The sequence below is a fragment of the Schistocerca gregaria genome, chromosome 10 (assembly GCF_023897955.1).
Source record: "Schistocerca gregaria isolate iqSchGreg1 chromosome 10, iqSchGreg1.2, whole genome shotgun sequence".
Classification (NCBI taxonomy): Eukaryota; Metazoa; Arthropoda; class Insecta; order Orthoptera; family Acrididae; genus Schistocerca; species Schistocerca gregaria.
The window spans coordinates 120,748,246-120,771,977 of NC_064929.1; the positions used below are offsets into that span (position 1 = coordinate 120,748,246).

The window sequence follows — 23,732 nt, forward strand, 5'->3', positions numbered from 1 at the left end:
AGGTGTAAGAACATGGGGCCCAATCAAGACATCACCAACAATGCCTGCCCAAACGTTCACAGAAAATCTGAGTTGATGACGTGATTGCACAATTGCGTGCGGATTCTCGTCAGCCCACACATGTTGATTGTGAAAATTTACAATTTGATCACGTTAGAATGAAGCATCATCTGTAAAGAGAACATTTGCACTGAAATGAGGATTGACACATTGTTGGATGAACCATTCGTAGAAGTGTAACCGTGGAGGCCAATCAGCTGCTAATAGTGCCTGCACACGCTGTACATGGTACGGAAACAACTGGTTCTCCCGTATCACTCTCCATACAGTGACGTGGTCAACGTTACTTTGTACAGCAGCAACTTCTCTGACGCTGACATTAGGGTTATCGTCGACTGCACGAAGAATTGCCTCGTCCATTGCAGGTGTCCTCGTCGTTCGAGATCTTCCCCAGTCGCGAGTCATAGGCTGGAATGTTCCGTGCTCCCTAAGACGCCGATCAATTGCTTCGAACGTCTTCTGGAAATCTGTCTCGATACAAAAGTACGGCTCCACGGCTCTTGCCCCGTGCTAATCCATACATTAAATGGGCATCTGCCAACTCCGTCTTTGTAAACATTGCACTGACTGCAAAACTACGTTCGTGATGAACACCAACCTGTTGATGTTACGTTCTGATGTGCTTGATGCTAGGACTGTAGAGCAATGAGCCTCATGTCAACACAAGCACCGAAGTCAACATTACCTTCCTTCAATTGGGCCAACTGGCTGTGAATCGAGGAAGTGCAGTACATACTGACGAAACTAAAATGAGCCCTTACATGGAAATTAAGCGTTTGCGAACACATGTCCACATAACATATTTTCTTTCTTTGTGTGTGAGGAAAGTTTCCTGAAAGTTTGCCTGGACCTTTTTGTAACACCCTGTATAGAGAGCAACTGAAGTATGGCGACCCAGTCAGGATACTTCGTTGCAGCTTTTGAAAATGTCTATGTGATCAAAAGTATCCGGACAACGCCAAAACCTTACGTTTTTTATATTAGGTGCATTGTGCTGCCACCTGCTGCCACGTACTCCTTATCAGCGTCCTCAGTAGACATTAGACATCGTGAGAGAGCAGAATGGGGCGCTTCTCAGAACTAACGGACTTCAAAACTGCTGAGGCGATTGTGTTTCACTTGTTCATACGTCTGCGCGCGAAATTTCCACGGTCCTAAACATGCCTGGGTCCACTGTTTCCGAAACGTGAAGGGACACGTACAGCACAAAAGCGTACAGACCGACCTCGTCTGTTGACTGACAGAGACCGCCGACAGTTGAAGAGGATCGTAATGTGTAATAGGCAGACACCTATCAGAACCATCATGCAAGAATTCCAAACTGCATCGGGATCCACCGCAAGTACTATGACAGTTACGCGGGAGGTGAGAAAAGAGGTGAAAAAACTTGGATTTCACGGTCGAGCGTCTGCTCATAAACCACACATCACTTCGTTAAATGCCTCGCTTGCTGTAAGGAGCGTAAACATTGGACGACTGAACAGTGGAGAAACGTTGTGTCGAGTGATGAATGACGATACACAATGTGGCGATCCGATGGTAGGGTGTAGGTATGGCGAATGCCTGGTGAACGTCACCTGGCAGCGTGTGTAGTGCCAACAGTAAAACTCGGAGGCAGTGGTGTTACGGTGTGGCCGTGTTTTTCATGGAGGGGACTTGCTACCCTTGTTGCTTAGCGTGGCACTGTCACAGCACAGGCCTAAATTGATGTTTTAAGCACCTTCTTACGTCCCACTATTGAAGAGCAATTCGGGGACGGCGATTGCCTCTTTCAACAGGGTCAGGCACCTGTTAATGCACGGCCTGTGGCGGGGTGGTTACACGACAATAACATCCCTGTAATGGACTGGCCTGTACAAAGTCCTGAACAGAATCCTACAGAACATCTTTAGGATGTTTTGGAACGCCGACCTCGTGCCAGGCGTCACCGACCGATATCGATACCTCTCCTCAGTGCAGCACTCCGTGTAGAATGGGCTACCATTCCCCAAGAAACCTTCCAGCACCCCGACTGAAAGTGTGCCTGTGACAGTGGAAGCTGTCATCAAGGCTAAGGGTGAGCCAACACCATCTTGAATTCCAGCATTACCGATGGAGGGCGTCACGAACTTTAAGTCATTTTCAGTGTGACGTCCTGATACTCTTGATCACATAGTGTACGTAATCAGATAGTGTTGAATTTCTCACCGTAGGTCTTCCTAACCGTGAAAAGACACTAATGTCCTCCTTGGGGGGGGGGGGGGGGGGTATGACGTCAAACGGGCCGACTTGGAGCAGGAGAGGCACCACAGGACATTTTAATTTCCAGTGTCTATAGTTTTACAAATAAATTCATAAAACTTTGTCGGCATGACCAGGAAGGATTCAGGATTTACACTCGTAGCAGGGGAAGTTCAAAAACATATTGCACAGCATACAAACCATAGTCACAGGTGTCTGAAAGTCTAGAATCTATGTAATTTATGAAAAAAAAATGAGCTCTTAGGTTTTAAACTTTATGTTTAGAAAAAAATCAAATTTTGTAGTTAATTACCTCTATTTTTACCACAGATGTTAATATATTTGGAAAATTCTAGAGTTTCATACGCTTGTAAGTATGGTTTGTATGCTGTGCAAAATTCATCAAAGAATGTCTCTTACTTGTGAAGAAAAGTGTACCTATAACAACAAATGCAGCCAATAGTAAGTGAGAAAATGATGAAATTTCATATCTAAAAAAAATTTATTTTTTATGTTTTTGCTCTTCCACTGGTATCAGTGTGAATTCTGAATCCTTCCTGGTCATGGTGGCAAAGTTTTACGAATTTATTTGTAAAAGTATAGACAGTAGAAAATAAAATGTCCTGTGGTGCCTCTCCTGCTCCAAGTCGGCCCGTTTGACGTCATACCCCCCTTAAAATAGGAAAACCATTTTATTGCCGTGCTCTGTCCAGTGGCTTTATCCTCAAACACGGCGCTAGTCTTTTAGGCTGCCTCCGTTGCTATCGCCCTCTATTTATCTCAAACAGAATAATATGGCGGAAATTTTCCTGTTTCTCCATTTGACACCCAATTAGCTAGCGTCCACAATCCACTCATTATCTCGAAGCGACATAATGTCAGTACAAGAACTCAAATAGTAACAGTGGACTACAAATAAAAAATGACAGTCGATAACTAAACCCAAAGCAACGGGGATATCAACACAAAACAAAAAAATAAAAAAAAAATACTACACTCATTTGACACCCAATTAGCTAGCGTCCACAATCCACTCATTATCTCGAAGCGACATAATGACAGTACATGAACTCAAATAGTAACAGTGGACTACAAATAAAAAACGAGAGTCGATAATTAAACCCAAAGCAACGGGGATATCAACACAAAACAAAAAAATAAAAAAAAAGATGCTACACTCAAGCACCAACCTAGTCACACAAACTGGGAACAGGTATAATTTTAGGTATTTGACATCGACCTTTGTGCTCTGGATGCTTCGCTTTTTGTCAGACAGTGTATTTTAGTCCAACAGTGTATTTCCCAGACGTAACTCACCGAGCGATGTGGCGCTGTGGCTATCACGCTGGACTCGCATTCCGGAGGACGACGGTTCAATCCCGCGTCGGACCATAATGATTTAGGTTTTCTGTGATTTCCCTAAATCGCTCCAGGTAAATTCCGGGATGGTTCCTTCGAAAGGGCACGGCCGACTTCCTTCCCCGTCCTTCCCTAATCGGATGACCTCGTTGTCCGGTCTGCTCCACAAAACAACCAAAACCCAAACGTAACTCACAGGGCTATGAAAACACAGAAATTAAAAATGTTTAGTGATCTTTCTTTGTACCCGTAAGTACCTCCTTGTTTGATGTATGAGAGGACCTGAAGACACCAACCTGGTGGTGGCTCAATAAGAAATTCATGTAAACAAATAAATGAACTGTTTGATAAAAAGCGCATTGCCACGGTTCGTGCGGCTCTCCCCGTCAGGGTTTCGAGTCCTCCAAGGTGTGTGTTGTCCTTAGCGTAAGTTAGTTCAAGTTAGATTAAGTAGTGCCTAAGTCTAGGGGCCGAAGACCTCTGCAGATAGGTCCCCAGGAACTTACCACAAATTTAAAAAAAATATTGGTAAAAATTCGGACATCAGGAGTTGGAACAGTGGGAACAATATGTATGGACGAGGGGGTTTAGGACAAGGCCGTGGCGTCAGCGACACAAAAGAAACAAGGCAATGTGAGCAGACAGAGTGTTTATTGACATAATTGAATGGTCTGACAGCACGTGTGGGTGAGGTTTGGACGCGGCAAATCAGTCAGTCTTGCATCCTCCGGCAGTGTGTGGTCTCGCCTGGACGTTCCTGGTCTATCGGCCCACCAAGATCTCGTACTCGCCGTATGCCACTTCCTCACCCCCGTACGGGATATAGCACACGCCGTGCGACGGCTGAACCTGTGGGAAAGAAGAGAACAAACGCAATAAGCGAACACAAAAAGTGTAAGTGGTATGTAACGGAATTTACGGCTCGTGACGAAGACGCATTTGCAGTGTCAAATCTCGAATGTACCCATGCTGGTTCAACGCTGAAGAGCAAACACCACTAGGGCCGCCGAGAGCACGCATAAGCGCCACAATACGTCGTGGCGTGGACTCGAATAATGTCTGAACTACTGCTGTAGGGAACTGACGTCAAGAATACACAGACAGCCACTACCGGGTGAGTCACCTAACGTTACCGCTGGATATATTTCGTAAACCACATCAAATACTGACGAACCGATTCCACAGACCGAACGTGAGGTGAGGGGCTAGTGTAATTGTTTAATACAAACCATACAAAAAGGCACGTTTTTTTAAAAATGGAACCACGTTAGTTTTGTTAGCACATCTTACCATATAAACAAATACGTAATCAGTGCCGTTTGTTGCATTGTAAAATGTTAATTACATCCGGAGATATTGTAACCTAAAGTTGACGCTTGAAACCTCCGACGTTCAGTTGCGTGTTGTAAGAAAGACGGGCCACGGTCGGCGAGCAGCATCTGCAGGGACGTGTTTACGATGACGACCGTGTTTACGAGTGTGGCTGTAGTGTACTGTTGTGGTTTGGTCTAGCTGTCGCAGTGTCCGCATGCAGCGCTTGCTGCTATTGTTATTCTGCATTCGTCTCCGCACGCAGACCAACTGTAGTACACCGTGTTACCAGACGTCTATGATAGTGTAGTGTTGTAGGAACTGTGACCGTGGTGTATTCGAACTCTGAAAAGGCGGAGGTGATACTCATCTATGGCGAGTGTCGACGAAATGCAGCTGAAGCCTGCAGGGTGTATGCAGAACGGTACCCGGACAGAGAGCATCCAACGTGCCGCACATTACAAAACATCTATCGCCAACAGGTATGGTCGTAGCACGCAAACGGGTCCGTAACAGGCCCGTCACAGGAGAAGCGGGTGCAGTTGGTGTGTCAGCTGCTGTTGCCATGAACCCACACATGAGTACACGGGACACTGCGAGAGCCGGTGGACTGAGTCAAAGTAGTGTCATGCGCATACTGCATCGTCACCGCTTTCACCCGTTTCATGTGTCGCTACACCAGCAATTACATGGTGGCGACTTTAATCATCGAGTGCAATTCTGTCAATGGGCATTAACAGACAATGCGTAGCAGTTCTACCTGTTTACCGATGAAGCGGGTTTCACAAACCACGGGTCAGTGAATCTACGGAACATGCATTACTGGTCCGTGGACAATCCTCGCTGGCTCAGACAGGTAGAGCGACAGCGACCGTGGACCGTGAATGCTGCGGAATCATTGGTGACCACCTCATTGGTCCTCACTTCATTGCAGGGGCCCAAACAGCTGCAACATACATCGTGTTTCTACAGAATGATCTGCCAACCTTGCTCGAAAAATGTCCCACTGGAAACGCGTCGACGTATGTGGTATCAGCATGATGGTGCAACTGCACATTCCGCAATTAACACTAGGCTGACCCTTGACAGGATGTTCGACGGGCGTTTCATAGGACGTGGAGGACGCATAAATTGGCCAGCCCGTTCTCCTGATCTTACACCTCTGGACTTCTTTCTGTGGGGTACGTTAAAGGAGAATGTGTACCGTGATGTGCCTACAACCCCAGAAGATATGAAACAACGTATTGTGCCAGCCTGCGGCGACATTACATCAGATGTACTGCGGCGTGTACGACATTCATTACGCCAGAGATTGCAATTCCGTGCTGCAAATGATGGCCACCACATTGAACATCTATTGGCCTGACACAGACTCTATTCCACTCCGTAATTGAAAACGGAAACCACGTGTGTACGTGTTCCTCACCCCTCATGGTAATGTACATGTGTGTCAGTGAAAAAGACCAATAGAAAGGTGTTAGCATGTGGACGTAATGTGCTGTTCCAGTCTCTTCTGTACCTAAGGTCCATCACGTTCCCTTTGGATCCCTACATAATTCGGTGCTCTCCGATACACACGATCGAACAGCGGAGGAGTGGTACTCAAGCGTCAACTTTAGGTTACAATATCTCCGGATGTAATTACATTTTACAATGCAACAAACGGCACTGATTATGTACTTATTTATATGTTCAGATGTGCTAACAAAACTAACGGGGCTCCATTAAAAAAAACGTAGGTTTGTGTTGAAAAACATACTTCCGTGCATTTTTGTATGGTTTGTATTAAACAATTACACTAGCCCCTCTCCTCACGTTCGGTCTGTGGAATCGATTCGTCAGTATTTGATGTGGTTTACGAAATATATCCAGCGGTAATGTGAGGTGACTCACCCTGTACAATGGTGCCTCAATGGAGTAGTAACGTAACGGCAGTTTCTGACTCTACTTCATGTAAGTGTTCATCCCCCTGCGCTCACCTTTAGAAGTATAGTAATTGTATTAATGGTTACTTGTGGTTCTTATAACTATTGATCTACCTTTTACGTTCTGACTACTATATTGCTCCGAGAGTACGATTAAGAAGCCGACATTGCACAGATTAATAATTTACCATGTCACAAACATGACAAAGCAACATGACACTGTCAAACATATAACATGATGAGGCCATGTGCCAGACTGTGTCATTATTGTGACCTTAGAAACATATGCTTACTGATATGACGTATCACTCGTGGATAGTAACATAATTTATACCACACTGGGCACAAAATAGTATTCATTACATTTCAATGTACCTCTCAAATTCACTGCTGTCCCCTCTAGAGACTGGTGTCAATAATACACATGTTTTTGCTCATAGAGTGTGGCTGTACCCTCCAGCTATTACTAGGTTCAGTTCAGTTTCAAATTAATTAGCAATATCATAGTATAACATTAACATTTAAATATGCACAGCATAATTGATTTAGTAGATGGTATTTAATATGAATAATTGTAAACACTATAGTGACTTAAGCACAAGAACTTTAACCAACCTTACAGCTGCTAGAATATCTAAAACGTACACATAACAAGAAACACTGTTATCCCCATGGAGTAAGTAATATTGGGAAAAAAACTATGCAATGGGGGGTGGCAGAGCGGTTCTAGGCGCTTCAGTAAGGGAACCACGTGGCTGCTATGGTCGCAAGTTCGAATCCTACCTGGGGCATGGATGTGTGTGATGTACAGGGTGATTCAAAAAGAATACCACAACTTTAGGAATTTAAAACTCTGCAACGACAAAAGTCAGAGCTAAGCACTATCTGTCGGCGAATTAAGGGAGCTATAAAATTTCATTTAGTTGTACATTTGTTCGCTTGAGGCGCTGTTGACTAGGCGTCAGCGTCAGTTGATTCTAAGATGGCGACCGCTCAACAGAAAGCTTTTTGTGTTATTGAGTACGGCAGAAGTGAATCGACGACAGTTGTTCAGCGTCCATTTCGAACGAAGTATGGTGTTAAACCTCCTGATAGGTGGTGTATTAATGGTTGGTATAAACAGTTTACAGAGAATGGGTGTTTTTGCAAAGGGAAAAGTTCTGGACGGCCGAGAACGAGTGATGAAAATGTAGCACGCATCCAGCAAGCATTTGTTCGCAGCCCAGGAAAATCGACTCGCAGAGCTAGCAGAGAGCTGCAAATTCCACAGTCAACTGTAAGGAGAGCCACCACATTGGCACTTCTCTGTCCGTAACTACCTGAACGTCAACTACCCGAGGCGATGGATCGGCCGCCAGGCAGCCCGTGACAGAGCACTTCATCACTGGCCTCCAAGAAGCCCTGATCTTACCCCCAGCGATTTTTTCTTATGGGGGTATGTTAAGGATATGGTGTTTCGGCCACCTCTTCCAGCCACCATTGATGATTTGAAACGAGAAATAACAGCAGCTATCCAAACTGTTACGCCTGATATGCTACAGAGAGTGTGGAACGAGTTGGAGTATCGGGTTGATATTGCTCGAGTGTCTGGAGGGGGCCATATTGAACATCTCTGAACTTGTTTTTGAGTGAAAAAAAAACCTTTTTAAATACTCTTTGTAATGATGTATAACAGAAGGTTATATTATGTTTCTTTCATTAAATACACATTTTTAAAGTTGTGGTATTCTTTTTGAATCACCCTGTATTTTGGTCAGGTTTAAGTAGCTCTAAGTCTAGGGGACAGATGTTGAGTCCCATAGTGCTTAGAGCCATAAGAACCATTTGTTTGGGGTGTGAAGTCCCAAAATCAATCATGGAATAATAACTTTATGCTTTCATATTTGCAGGTGAGGCTATTTTCGTTCTTGTTACTTTAGTATATAGAAGAATGGAAACGAAAACTGAGGATTTGCTAGATGAATATCGGGCCGTCTTTGGGATAAATAAAGGTACAAGAGAGATAGTTCTGATGTTGCATTTGACAATGGTCGTAAGAGAAATACAGACACGTTCATAACATTTCTCGTGCCAGAAAAAGCGTTCGTTGAAGTAAAATAGAGCAAAAAGTTCTAAATGCTGAAAAAATAGACGTAAGCTGTAGGGAGATACGGGTAATATACTACATGCACAAGAACAAAGAGAGAAAAGTAAGGCTAGAAAGCAAAGAACTAAGTGATAGAATTGGAAAAGGTTTACCACAGAGATGCAGTCTTTCACCTCTACTTTTCAACATACACATCCAAGATACAATGATTGAAATAAAAGAAAGATTTGGAGTGGGATTAAAAATTTAGCCCCAAAAGATATCTTGAGAAGATTCAGTGGTAACGTTACTGTCCTCAGTGGATGTAAATAAGAATTGCGGCAGCTGCTGAATGGAATGAACAGTCAAATGACTACAGAATACGGACTGAGGGTAAAAAGAAGGCAGATGAAACTAATGACGAGTATCAAAAATTACGAATAAATTTAACATTGAAATTGGTGACCTCGGAGTAGGTTATGGAATTCTGCTACCTTGTAAGTACAAGAACGCACAACAAGAAGGATGTGAAAAGAATACTAACACATGCAAAAAAGAACATTCCTGGTTGAAAGATGTCTGCGAGTATCAAACGTAGACCTTAATTTGAGGAAGAAATTTCTGAGAGTGCACGCTTCGAACACAGCGTCTTATACAGGTGAATGACCTCTGGGAAAGCCGTAAAAAAAGAGAATTGAAGCGTTTCAGATGTTGTGCAACAGATGTATGTGTAAAATTAGGTGGACTGATAAGATAAGGAATTATCAGCAGACAATGGACAAACATTTGATAAGATAATACCATAGCATGGGGTACTGTAATGTAGATAAAACTTATGGATTGTAGTTTACTTTACTGTCTAAAAGAATTCATAATAAACAATGGTGTTCTTTTTATTTCACCGAAATATCCTTCTTCAGCGTGTAAAATTCAGGAAGTGGAGCATCAGTCTGACACTTCACATTAAATTTTTAATGTTGATAAAGTGATTGATATTGAGCTACAAAGTCGTCTGCCTGAAAGACGAAACTCATGCAGTGAAATCCACGTGAAATATTATCTGGAACTGTTCATTTTCTGAATCTGTTAAAACTGTGTCCGTTGATGGATTTTGTAATTTTGAGGTCAAGATGGCGTATTGTTTCTTCTGCTCTGATTTCCATAGTGAATTGAGTGTTATTTGGTATGTTACATATCTGCAGGCTTAAACTGTTTTTATTCGTTATTGTGGTTCGTCTTTGTGGTGTTCAGCTAAGTATTACTGAACAACATTTGCAATGTGGTGTGCAGGAGTATTTTTGAAATTGACATCTGAGCCTTTGCGTTTACGTATTTTCAGGCTAGTTCCTGAGGGTTGGTGATCCTAAATTGTTGTTTTGTCATAAGAATGTTTCCTGCCTATTAGCAAATTGTTGGATCAAGCTTTAGTTCTACGGCATTATTATTCAAAAACATTATTCTTGTGTTGGAAGCCTTGACTATGTGGTTTTGTGTGTCTGTGTATCTGGATGTGTGTGTGTGTGTGTGTGTGTGTGTGTGTGTGTGTGTGTGTGTGTGCGTGCGTGGGTGTGTATGCGTGTGTGCTGGCTTAGAAACTCTTTGATTGGCTTATTTCCAAGAAAGGGACGTGACAACTAACGAAAGTGGAGAATTGGTAGAGGGATGGGAGAGGGTGATGAGAAGGTAGGGGTGCGGGGGCAAGATGTCATCATGTGCTCGTCTTTTCCCAAAATCAGAGGAATGTCAATGGTATATTCTTGACATCACATGGCCATTACGTTCCTGCACTACTGGCCATTAAAATTGATACCCCTAGAAGAAATACAGATGATAAACGGGTATTCATTGGACAAATATATTATACTAGGACTGACATGTGACTACATTTTCACGCAGTTTGGGAGCATAGATCCTGGGAAATCAGTACCACCTCTGGCCGTAATAACGGCCTTGATACGCCTGGGCATTGAGTCAAACTGAGCTTGGATGGCGTGTACAGGTACAGCTGCCCATGCAGCTTCAACACGATACCACAGTTCATCAAGAGTAGTGACTGGCGTATTGTGAGGAGCCAGTTGCTCGGCCACCATTGACATGACGTTTTCAATTAGTGAGAGATCTGGAGAATGTGCTGGCCACGGCAGCAGTCGAACATTTTCTGTATGCAGAAAGGTCAGTACAGAACCTGCAACATGCGGTCCTGCACTATCGTGCTGAAGTGCAGGGTTTCACAGGGATCAAATGAAGGGTAGAGCCATGGGTCGTAACACGTCTGAAATGTAACGTTCACTGTTCAAAGTGCCGTCAATGCGAACAAGAGGTGACCGAGACATGTAACCGATGGAACCCAATACCATCACGCCCAGTGATACGCCAATATGGCGATGACGAATACACGCTTCCAATGTGCGTTCACCGCGATTTCGCCAAACACGGATGCGACGGTCATGATCCTGTAAGCAGAACCTGGATTCATCCGAAAAAACGACGTTTTGCCATTCGTGCACCCAGGTTCGTCGTCGAGTACACCATCGCAGGCGCTCTTGCCTGTGATGCAGCCTCAAGGGTAACCGCAACAATGGCCTCCGAGCTGATAATCTTTGCTGCTGCAAACGTCGTCGAACTGTTCGTGCAGATGGTTGTTGTCTTGCAAACGTCCCCATCTGTTGACTCAGGGATCGAGACGTGGCTGCACGATCCGTTACAGCCATGCGGATAAGATGCCTCTCATCTCGACTGCTAGTGACACGAGGCCGTTGGTATCCAGCACGGCGTTCCGTATTACCCTCCTGAACCCACCGATTCCGCATTCTGCTAACACTCATTGGATCTCGAACAACGCGAGCAGCAATGTCGCGGTACGATAGACCGCAATCGCGATAGGCTACAATCCGACCTTTGTCAAAGTAGAAAACGTGATGGTACGCATATCTCCTCCTTACACGAGTCATGACAACAACGTTTCACCAGGCAACGCCGGTCAACTGCTGTTTGTGTAGGAGAAATCGGTTGGAAACTTTCTTCATGTCAGCACGTTGTAGGTGTTGCCACCCTCGCCAACCTCGTGAGAATGCTCTGGAAAGCTAATCATTTGCATCTCACAGCATCTTCTTCGTGTCGGTTAAATTTCGCATCTAGAGCACACCATCTTCGCGGTGTAGCAATTATAATGGCCAATAGTGTACATACACAAGAACCAACAGAGAAAAGTAAGGATCGAAGTAAAAGAGTAAAGTGATCGGATTGGAAAAGGAGTAACACAGAGATGCAATCTTCAGCCTATACTGTTCAACATAGACATCGAAGATGATCTTGAAAAGATACACTGACAACATTGCTGTCCTCAGTGGATGTAAAGAAGAACTGAGGTAGTTGCTGAATGGAATGAACAGTCAAATGTCTACAGAATATGGACTGAGGGTAAAGAGAAGGAAGATCAAAGCAATGAGGCGTATCAAAAATTAGATTGAGGATAAATTTAACATCGAAATTGGTGACATCGAGTAGGTGAAGTTATAGAATTCTGCTACCTCCTAAGCAGAGAAACACACAGCAGGAAGTATGTGAAAAGAATACTAGCACATGCAAAAAAAGAACATTCCTTGTTGAAAGGTGTCTGTTTGCATCAAAATTAGACCTTAATTTGAGGAAGAAATTTGTGAGAATGCACGTTTCGAACACAGCGTCTTATGCAGGTGAACAACCTCTGGGAAAATCATAAAAGAAGAGAATCGAAGCGTTCCTGATGTTGTGCTACAGATAGGCGTGTAAAATTAGGTGGTCTGGTAAGATAAGGAATTATCAGCAGACAATGACAAACATTTGATAAGATAATACCATAGCACGGGGTACTGTAATGTAGATAAAACTTATGGATTGTAGTTTACTTTACTGTCTAAAAGAATTCATAATAAATAATAAATAATAATTCATAATAAATAAAGATTCAGAAGGATGTAGGTAGCAGTAGGTACTGGGAGATGAAGAAGCTTGCACAGGATAGAGCAGCATGGAGAGCTGCATCAAACCAGTCTCAGGACTGAAGACCACGAAAACAAAAACAACAATAAATAATGGTGTTCTTTTTTTCACCGAAATATGCTTCTTCAGCGTGTAAAATTCAGGAAGTGGAGCATCAGTCTGACACTTCACATTAAATTTTTAATGTTGATAGTGATTGATATTGAGCTACAAAGTCGTCTGCCTGAAAGACGAAACTCATGCAGTGAAATCCACGTGAAATATTATCTGGAACTGTTCATTTTCTGAATGTGTTAAAACTGTGTCCGTTGATGGATTTTGTAATTTTGAGGTCAAGATGGCGTATTGTTTCTACTGCTTTGATTTCCATAGTGAATTGAGTATTATTTGGTATGTTACATATCTGCAGGCTTAAACTGTTTTTATTCGTTATTGTGGTTCGTCTTTGTAGTATTCAGCTAAGTATTACTAAACGACCTTTGCAATGTGGTGCGCGGAAGGATTTTTGAAACTGACACCTGGCCTCATGAGCCTTTGCGTTTATGAACTTTCAGGCTAGTTCCTGAGCGTTGGTGATCCTAAATTGCTCTTTTGTACTATTTGCAAATTGTTGGATGAAACTTTAGTTCTTCGGCATTATTATTCATAGTCATTATTCTTGTGTGGAAGTCTTGACTATGTGGTTTCGGGTGTCTGTGTATGTTTGTGTTTGTGTGTGTGTGTGTGTGTGTGTGTGTGTGTGTGTGTGTACTTGCTTATAAAATCTTTGAGTGGCGTATTTCCAAGAAAGGGACGTGACAACTTAAGAGAGTGGAGGAGTTGCTATAGGGATAGGGGAAGGGGATAGAGAAGATAGGGGTGCTGGGACAAGATGTCATCATGTGCTTGCCACTTGCCAAATTACGAGGAATGGCAGTGGTATATACTTGGCACCACATGGCCATTACGTTCCTACTTTTCCTACTTATACCTAATATATTTGTCACAGGAAGTCAACGTGTCCACAGCCTACTGGGATTGAATGGTCAAGAAAGCTGTGCAACAAGTTCATACAATATAAGGTATCCAGTTCGGGGAACCACAGACATAACTCATTTAATATCAGTGCTATCAGAGAAAGTGTTGTCTGAGCATTCCCAGCCTGGCTTTCCAGTGCATGCCGTTCATTTTAATAATTAACCATATAGTTTATGAGCGTTGCTTTACGGTGACTCGGCACTTGATTCGTTTCATTCTTCGATGTATTAAATTATATTTATGACTGACGCTTTTATGACGACTGTCATATCCCTGATCAGAAGCATGTAGTCCACATTATCAGTCACCGACTCGCCTTTAAGATCTCTGCACTGCTTACAGTGGAATATGATGATATGAAATTTAGTTCCCCCAGATGCGCGCCGTAGAGATAAATATGACTGCATAGTGGTCTGTAATTGACACACATACTGTTAAACACGTATATGCAGACAAGCTACCAGTAATTTGCACATGATGAAAAAACTGCCTCATAAAAAATTTCAACTTCTTTTCAAATTCAAATGGCTCTGAGCACTATGGGACTTAACATCGAAAGTCATTCCGTCCCCTAGACTTAGAGCTACTTAAACCTAACTAACCTAAGCACATCACACACATCCATGCTCGAGGCAGGATTCCAACCTGCGACCGCAGCACTAGCGCGATTCCGGACTGAAGCGCCTAGAACCGCTCGGTCACAATGGTTGGCCAACTTTTTTCCATGGAGTAAGCAGCACCTTATCAGTTAAGATACAAAGGTATTTGTTAGCTGCTAGAGGGCATTGACTGACATCAATGGAGAAAGTTGAAAATTAGTGCCGGACTGGAATTCGAACACGGGTCTCCAGTTACTAGGCAGATGCTCTGACCACCAAGCCATTCGGACACAGAGGGCAGTGCACCTGCATGGACTACCTTAGTCAGAAAAAAAAAATTCAGTTTATCCAGACACAACTGCTGTACTGACCTTTATGGTCAATACTCTTTGCACTTGACCTATTCCGATATAAGTTCTAACCTGGTGCGCATCTGCGCGGAAGACGTCAGTGGCTTTCTCGTCCTATACATACATACAGGGTGTTACAAAAAGGTACGGCCAAACTTTCAGGAAACATTTCTCACACACAAAGAAAGAAAATATGTTATGTGGACATGTGTCCGGAAACGCTTACTTTCCAAGTTAGAGCTCATTTTATTACTTCTCTTCAAATCACATTAACCACGTAATGGAAACACACAGCAACAGAACGTAGCAGCGTGAGTTCAAACACTTTGTTACAGGAAATGTTCAAAATGTCCTACGTTAGCGAGGATACATGCATCCACCCTCCGTCGCATGGAATCCCTGATGCACTGATGCAGCCCTGGAGAATGGTGTATTGTATCACAGTCGTCCACAATACGAGCACGAAGGGTCGCTACATTTGGTACCGGGCCTGCGTAGACAAGAGCTTTCAAATGCCGCCATAAATGAAAGTCAAGAGGGTTGAGGTCAGGAGAGCGTGGAGGCCATGGAATTGGTCCACCTCTACCAATCCATCGGTCACCGAATCTGTTGTTGAGAAGCGTAGGAACACTTCGACTGAAATGTGCAGGAGCTCCATCGTGCACGAACCACATGCTGTGTCGTACTTGTAAAGGCACATGTTCTAGCAGCACAGGTAGAGTATCCCGTATGAAATCATGATAACGTGCTCCATTGAGCGTGGATGCAAGAAACTAAAATGCGCTCTAACATGGAAATTAGGCGGTTCCGGACACACGTCAACATAACATACTTTCTTTCTTTGTGTGTGAGGAATGTTTCCTGAAAGTTTGGTCGTACCTTTTTGTAACACCCTGTTTATACAAGTAAGCGCCAAAGAAACTGGTACACCTGCCTAATGTCGTGCAGAGTCCCTGAGAGCACGCAGAAGTGCCACGACACAACATGGCATCAACTTGACTAGTGTCTGAAGTAGTGATGAAGGAAACTGACACCATGAATCTTGCAGGGTGGTGATCTCTTTTCAGCAGCACGTTGCAAGGCATCCCAGATATGCTCAATAACGTTCATCTCTTGTGAGTTTGGTGGTCAGCGGAAGTGTTTAAACTCAGAGGAGTGTCCCTGGAGCCACTCTGTAGCAGTTCTGGGCTTATGGCGTGTAGCATTGTCCTACTGGAATTGCCAGTCGGAATGCACAATGGACATGAGAGGATGCAGATGATCATAAAGGGTGCTTACGTACGTGTCAACTGTCAGAGAGGTATCTAGAGGTATTAGGGGTCCCATATCACCCCAACTCCACACACTCCACACCATTACAGAGCCTCCACCAGCTTGAACAGTCCCCTGCTGATACGCAGGGTCCATAGGTTCATGAGGTTGCCTCTATGTCCATTCTCATACACCGCTTGATATAATTTGGAACGAGACTCGTCCGACCAGGCCACATGGTTGCACTCATCAAAAGTCCTATGTCGATGTTGATGTGCCCAGGCGAGGCATAATGCCTTGTATCGTGCGGTCATCAAGGGTACACGAGTGGACCTTCGGCTCCGAAAGCCCATATCGATAATGTTTCGTAGAATGGCTCGCACCGTGACGCTTGTTGATGGTCCAGCATTGAAATCTGCAGCAATTTGGGGAAGGGTTGCACTTCCGTCACGTTGACCGATTCTTTTAGTCACAGACCACTTGTTGTCTTATGTAGGCGTCACTGACCGCAGCGCCGAATTCTGCTTGTTTACATACCTCTGTATTTGCATACGCATGCGTTTAGCGGTATATATAAGCCGTGCCGGCTCGTATCGATTGATCGATCGGGTCGGCATAGTGTGATGTTTGGACTCGGCCGTTTGAGGTGGCATTTGACCGCGACGGGCGTGTGTGCGAGAGGGGGCAGCCGGAGAGCCGCTGAGAATCGGAGGCGAGCGTGGTTGAGCAGGTCGGCGCACGACGCAAATGTTGTGGTGTGTTTGACACCTTTGCAAGACCGAACCTAGCTTGTAGTGTGGGAACTGTTACTCGAATCCAGTCGTTCGGCCCTGATTCGGATCTGTAAAGGATTTCATAAAGGTATTGTGTGTTATAGCACAGTGTAGTGTGTGCGGCACCCTGTCCAACTCGCCCGCTTGCTGTGGGTTCTGGGTCAAGCCACCTCTTGTCTGGCTCCAGTGGGGCCCCCTTCTGCTACTTGAATTTGCCCGGACCTATGCGACGTCACCTCTTTTGAAAATGTGTCACGAAGGTGCGTATCTGTCTGTATTTTATTTTGTGTTAAAAAGAATTTTATATCCATTATTGGTTAAAGTTTATCTCAGTATTGTAGTCTCCTTTTGGGAGCTTTACTGTGTACAGAATTTAATTAACTTGCGATGCACTTAATGCTTGGTTAAAGATTAATGTTGTTGTTTGAATGGAGCGGTTGCCCGCGCTTGTAAGGATTTTTTTGCTAACTTACCTTATCACAAACATTTTAAAGATAAAATTTCATTTTGCCAAAAAAAGGTGTAATAAAAGCTTTGTTGTTCTAAACTGTGAATGTTGCTTATGTGGCCCGGCCCTGCAGCTCAAGAGAAACTGGCTGATATATATATATATATATATATATATATATGGATGATTCGCGTAAGACTAACACCCCCTTTATTCTGGGTGCGATTGCACGTATCGACAAGCGGTGTTCGGCAAATCAAAGCCAACTATGGCGCACGAACTTTGGTACATGCACAACAATCACAGCGTATATATTGACCGAGATAATGAGGCAAGTACATGTTTTATAAATGGGGCGCTATCCTTTTTTTTACCATCATTCGAACGCTCTGGGAAAGATGCGTATAGTGATGTAACGCATGTTGTTATTGTGATTCAAACTTTGGTTAAAAGAGGGCGCAAAGGAGGGCGATGTACCTACGTATCGTGGCCGTGCATGCTGCATAGACAGACCACAGCAACTCGGCCTGCGGGTCGCGCAAGCCCATTCCGACCGCCTCGACCTTCAATCGTACAATATTTCCCAGCGTCTGAATCACAATAGCCAACATGCGTTACATAACTATACGAGTCTTTTCCAGAGCGTTTGAATGATGGTAAAAAAAGGATAGCACCCCATTTAAAAAACATGTACTTGCATCATTATCTCGGTCAATATAAACGTTGAGATTATTGAGCATGTGCCAACGTATGTGCCCCATAGTCCGCTATGATTAGCCGGAAACCGCTTCCCGATACTTGCAATCGCCCCCGGAATAAATGCTGTGTTACGTCTTACGCGACTCACCCTGTACATGTTTGTGTTTGTGTGTCTGTGTGTGTAATAAATTATTTGTTCACTCGGAATTACACTCTACAGTTGTCCGAAATTGAGAGACACTATGACAAAGGTGTTCTTAGAGAAGCTACCAGTAACTTTGTGGTGTCACCGCCAGACACCACACTTGCTAGGTGGTAGCCTTTAAATCGGCCGCGCTCCGTTAATATTCGTCGGACCCGCGTGTCGCCATTATCAGTGATTGCAGACCGAGCACCGCCACACAGCAGGTCTAGTCTAGAGAGACTCCCTAGCACTCGCCCCAGTTGTACAGCCGACTCTGCTAGCGATGGTTCACTGTCTACATACGCTCTCATTTGGAGAGACGACAGTTTAGCATAGCCTTCAGCTACGTCGTTTCCTACGACCTAGCAAGGCGCCATATTCAGTCACTATAATCTTGTGATAATATTGTGAATCATGTACCGTCAAGAGCGACGTTCATCATAAATGTATTAAAGTTTAGTATTAACTAGCTACGTTCGCTTTCTGAATTCTAATTCCTTGTCATCTTCCAGACCTCACGTCAGTATAGTCCTTCCCTCCTCACGCCAGCCTGCGTGAGCTAAAACGCGTGCATTTCGGCCTCCTCTAGTAACACGGTGTTGGCTCTTCTGACGACGAACTTAACAAATGAAACCAAAACTGCACTCGTGCGGAGTTTATGCATTAAGTGACTTTTGTGTTGATACGACTGCCCTTCATGCACTGCCCCTGGCAACCGTCCCATGCTAGCCTAAGTAGGGTGTGTTTAAGTACCTTGCCCACGGAAAAGGCGCCATCGTGCATGACGCGGCCAATGAAGAGCCGCTCGCCCTCGCTGGTGGTTCCCCCGGGCACTGCGCCTTCTGGGACGCTGCCCCCAGAGGTCATCACCCAGGCAGGGTCCCCGTCACACAGCACCTGCAAAAAACAGTACAACACTGCATAACCGGGCCTCACACACTAGCCTACATCTGAACAGCACTTCCAGGTTATTCTTTAATACACGAATTCGCACATAAAACAATATTATCAAAAGAACAGTTTGCTGTTCACTACATAGAGGATCCAATGTGTTGCAGACTGGCTCAAAGAAAATACTACTAAAGTTAACTCTCCGCGAAGATACCTTCTTCAAATATAGACAGCAGAGACCCATTCGCACAAGAATGACTCACACAGACATGATCACTGCCACCAACTAATGAGTAGACCACAGATTTTTAGGTCGTATAAAAGTGTGTTTTAGGCACCTAGAATAGGCTCCTTCAGTAGTTCATTTAGGCTATATAAAACCTAAGATAGGTTCTAATAAAAATTATGCAGAGAAAATAAAATGCACAGTGTTTACAGTATGAACATCTTATTAATCATTAAAACAAGGAGACTGAATATTTACACAGTTACAGAGCACAGCAATCTACAACATTAATGTTGAACATAACTCCAAATACTTTTGAGTTCCTGCAAGATAAAGATCTCCGTAAAAAAGATGTGGCAATGGTTTAATTAATACATTCGTAGTTTCACATATTCTGACCATAGTTGGCTTCATAACCAGTCTTTTCTAGGTTTTCTAGTGAAAAACTGTGGCGCTTGTCAGTCAGAATCAATTTATACGCTGAAAAAGAACGTTCTACAACAACAGATGTGACAGGGACGTACTTCATTTTCGGCACATGTTGGACAGGAATACTGCACTCAAGAGTGCTGGATTTTCCACTAAGTATGTCGGCAGCTGCACACAACTCCTTCAGGGTACTTTTTACGATTTTGATGCAGAAATAGGCCAAATTAGGCGTCAACGTAGAAATACGCAATTTTAGGTCCTATAGAACTAACGGTATTCAGTTTAGTTAGTCATGAAACGCAGAAGTACCAACTTATATGCAAATTGGAGCTTAGGAAAAAAAATTAGGGTTCAGCCTAAAGATCCGTGATCTATTTTTTGGATATGAATAATAAAACACCTATAAAGAGTATTTGGATTTAACAGGGATAGCGATATAAAAAACTAAAAAAGACCGAAGTGTTAGGCAAATACGAAGCGTGAGCGCATATCAGCTAGCCACCTTGCTGCACGGTGGGCAGAAAATATTTTTTCCCATCTGTCGTATAGTGTGGAAAAACTTGGAGTCACTGTCTTATATTATGAAATAGGCACTTTTTAGGATATTAAAGCCGAAATAGGCACTAACGTCGAAATAGGCTTTTTAGGTCCTATAGAATTAACGCTATTAAGTGTAAATAGTCATGAGACGCATAAGTACAAATTTTTATGCAAATAGGCACTCAGGCACAAAATAGGTTTTTGCCTAAAATCCGCGGTCTACTAATGAGTCTCAGATGGACAGAGAGAAAGTGGCCGTGTGTGTCTCAGTTGTGCTTGTGTTAATGTTTGTGGCTTTCTGTTTCCGAAGAAGGGCTTTCGCTGGAAAGCTTAAATCCTTAGTTGCCCAGAAAGTTGATGACGATGATGATGATGTTCGGTTTGTCGGGCGGTCGACTGCACGGTTATCAGCGCCCGTACAAATTCCCAACCTTTGCCTAGTCCGGTCTCGCCACTTTCATGACTGATAATGAAATGATGAGGACAACACAAACATCCAGTCATCTCGAGACAGGTGAAAATTCTTGACCACGCCGGGAATCGGACCCGGGACCCAGTGCTCGGGGAGCACGATCGTGTGAAACCCAGATCGCGCTATTCGTCCACGAGACTCAGAGGGCCATGAACACGGGTTCACAGGTAGATGACGTGTTTCTTGACTTACGCAAGGCGTTCGATACAGTTCCCCACAGTCGTTTAATGACCGAAGTAAGAGCATATGGACTATCAGACCAATTGTGTGATTGGATTGCAGAGTTCCTAGATAACAGAACGCAGCATGTCTTTCTCAATGGGGAGAAGTCTTCCGAAGTAAGAGTGATTTCAGGTGTGCCGCAGGGGAGTGTCATAGGACCGTTGCTATTCACAATTTACATAAATGACCTGGTGGATGACATCGGAAGTTCACTGATCCTTTTTGCAGATGATGCTGTGGTGTATCGAGAGGTTGCAACAATGGAAAATTGTACTGAAATGCAGGTGGATCTGCAGCGAATTGACGCATGGTGCACGGAATGGCAATTGAATCTCAATGTAGACAAGTGTAATGTGATGCGAATACATAGAAAGATAGGTCCCTTATCACTTAGCTACAAAATAGCAGGTCAGCAACTGGAAGCAGTTAATTCCATAAATTATCTGGGAGTACGCATTAGGAGTGATTTAAAATGGAATGATCATATAAAGTTGATCGTCGGTAAAGCAGATGCCAGACTGAGATTCATTGGAAGAATCCTAGTGAAATGCAATCCGAAAACAAAGGAAGTAGGTTACAGTACCCTTGTTCGCTCACTGCTTGAATACTGCTCAACAGTGTGGGATCCGTACCAGATAGGGTTGATAGAGGAGTTAGAGGAGATCCAACGGCGAGCAGCGCGCTTCGTTACAGGATCATTTAGTAATCGCGAAAGCGTTACGGAGATGATAGATAAACTCCAGTGGAAGACTCTGCAGGAGAGACGCTCAGTAGCTCGGTACGGACTTTTGTGGAAGTTTCGAGAACATACCTTCACCGAAGAGTGAAGCAGTATATTTCTCCCTCCTACGTATATCTCGCGAAGTGACGACGAGGATAAAATCAGAGAGATTAGAATAATGGTTCTAATGGCTCTGAGCACTATGGGACTCAACTGCTGTGGTCATTAGTCCCATAGAACTTAGAACTACTTACACGTAACTAACCTAAGGACATCACACACATCCATGCCCGAGGCAGGATTCGAACCTGCGACCGTAGCAGTCGCACGGTTCCGGACTGCGCGCCTAGAACCGCGAGACCACCGCGGCCGGCGAGAGATTAGATCCCACACAGAGGCATACCGACAATCCTTCTTTCCACGAACAATACGAGACTGGAATAGAAGGGAGAACCGATAGAGGTACTCAAGATACTCTCCACCGCACACCGTCAGGTGGCTTGCGGAGTATGGATGTAGATGTCTTACGACAAAAGTTTAAGACCTGAAGTTGACAGCAAAGTCTGTCGATACTAACTGTCATACATTAATCCGCGTGGTCCGGGGCGCCTTGCAAAGGTTGTGCTGCTCCACCCGTCGGATGTTTGAGTCCTCCCTCGGGCATGGGTGTGTGTGTGTCGCCCTTACCGTAAGGAGAACTATGGAACAGAACGAAACTACGAAAGTCATCATTACACTCGAAAACACGATGACAATCTTGTATAATTAATATTTTAACACCTTTTCATTGCGTCAAAAATGTCGAACAAATTCCTTCCATCGGGAAGTTTGAATTAATTGTCGCGTACGAGTGACTGCCGTGTCGCTGTGGGCGTGTTGTACGTACGTGTTTGCCGCGTATCTCGTCAGATATCCGGAGCAAATAAGACTTATCTGAGGTGCACAGGAGGTTCGAGAAACGCGACACGACGCAGATAACGAGTCCCATGCTGCTCTGAGTCACCTACGCGCGGTCGCCAGGAATAGAGTTGTTTGTCTCGGCGCGGTAGGTGACGCCGTTGTTCTGACGAACACTCCAGGGGAAAGCTGGAGGTGCCGTTCCAACGGCGCCGGCCGGCCGGATATTCCGTCGCAACGACCGCATTAATGTCATGGCTACGTGAGTGACGTCCCGGTATTTTTCCCGGCTGTCATTTCCACATCAGAAAGTGCTGATGGCTACGTTGAGAGCAGCGCTTGCAACAACAAAAAAAGTGTCGTTAAACTGAAATTTAGACCTTTCAAAATAAATGGCGTTGCCAGGCAAGAAAATATTTTGTTCTAATTTTTTTTCACTGGGTTATGGAGAGAGACGTGAAAGGGAAGTCATGGTTCAGAAGGAAATGATACAGGATTGTAGCCTACCCCCGATGTTATTCAATCTGCACATTGGGCAAACAGTAAAGGAAGCCAAAGCAAAATTAAGAGTAGGAATTAAAGCTCAGGGAAAAGAAATAAAAACTCAGATGCTTATAGATGACACTGTAATTCTGTTAAAGCTAGTGAAGGACTTGGAAGAGCAGTTGGAGGAAATGGGCGGTGTGTTGAAAGGAGGATATAAGGAGGACATCAACAAAAGCAAAACAAGGGTAATGGAATGTAGTCGAATGAAATCAGGTGGTGATGAGGGAATTGGATTAGGAAAATAGTAGATGGGTTTTGCTACTTGGGCTGCAAAATAACTGATGATGGTCGAAACACATTAACATGGCTACGTGAGTGACGTCCCAGTATTTTCCCGGCTGTCGTTTCCACATCAGAAGGTGCCGATCGCTACGTTGAGAGCAGAACTTGCAACAACAAAAAAGAGTCGTTAAACTGAAATTTAGACCTTTCAAAATAAATTGCGTTGCCAGGCAAGAAAATAGTTTGTTCTAATTTTTTTCACTCGGTTATGGAGAGAGGCGTGAAAGCGAAGTGGTGGTTTAGAAGGGAGTCAGACAGGGCTTT

The 23,732-nt window shown here is 44.0% G+C and overlaps 1 protein-coding gene across 2 annotated transcripts in view; it reads right to left on the reverse strand.

Annotated features, from left to right (window-relative positions):
* Positions 1-4,273: 4,273 nt before the first annotated feature.
* LOC126293478 (natterin-3-like) overlaps positions 4,274-23,732 on the reverse strand; it is a 118,481-nt gene continuing 99,022 nt past the window's right edge. For both annotated transcript variants that reach the window (XM_049986720.1, XM_049986721.1), the window contains exons 4-5: positions 18,996-19,139; positions 4,274-4,488 (exon numbers count right to left, since the gene is read on the reverse strand). In XM_049986720.1, the coding sequence (XP_049842677.1) occupies positions 4,402-4,488; positions 18,996-19,139 (231 nt within the window). In that variant the 3' untranslated portion in view covers positions 4,274-4,401. The remainder of the gene's footprint in view (positions 4,489-18,995; positions 19,140-23,732) is intronic.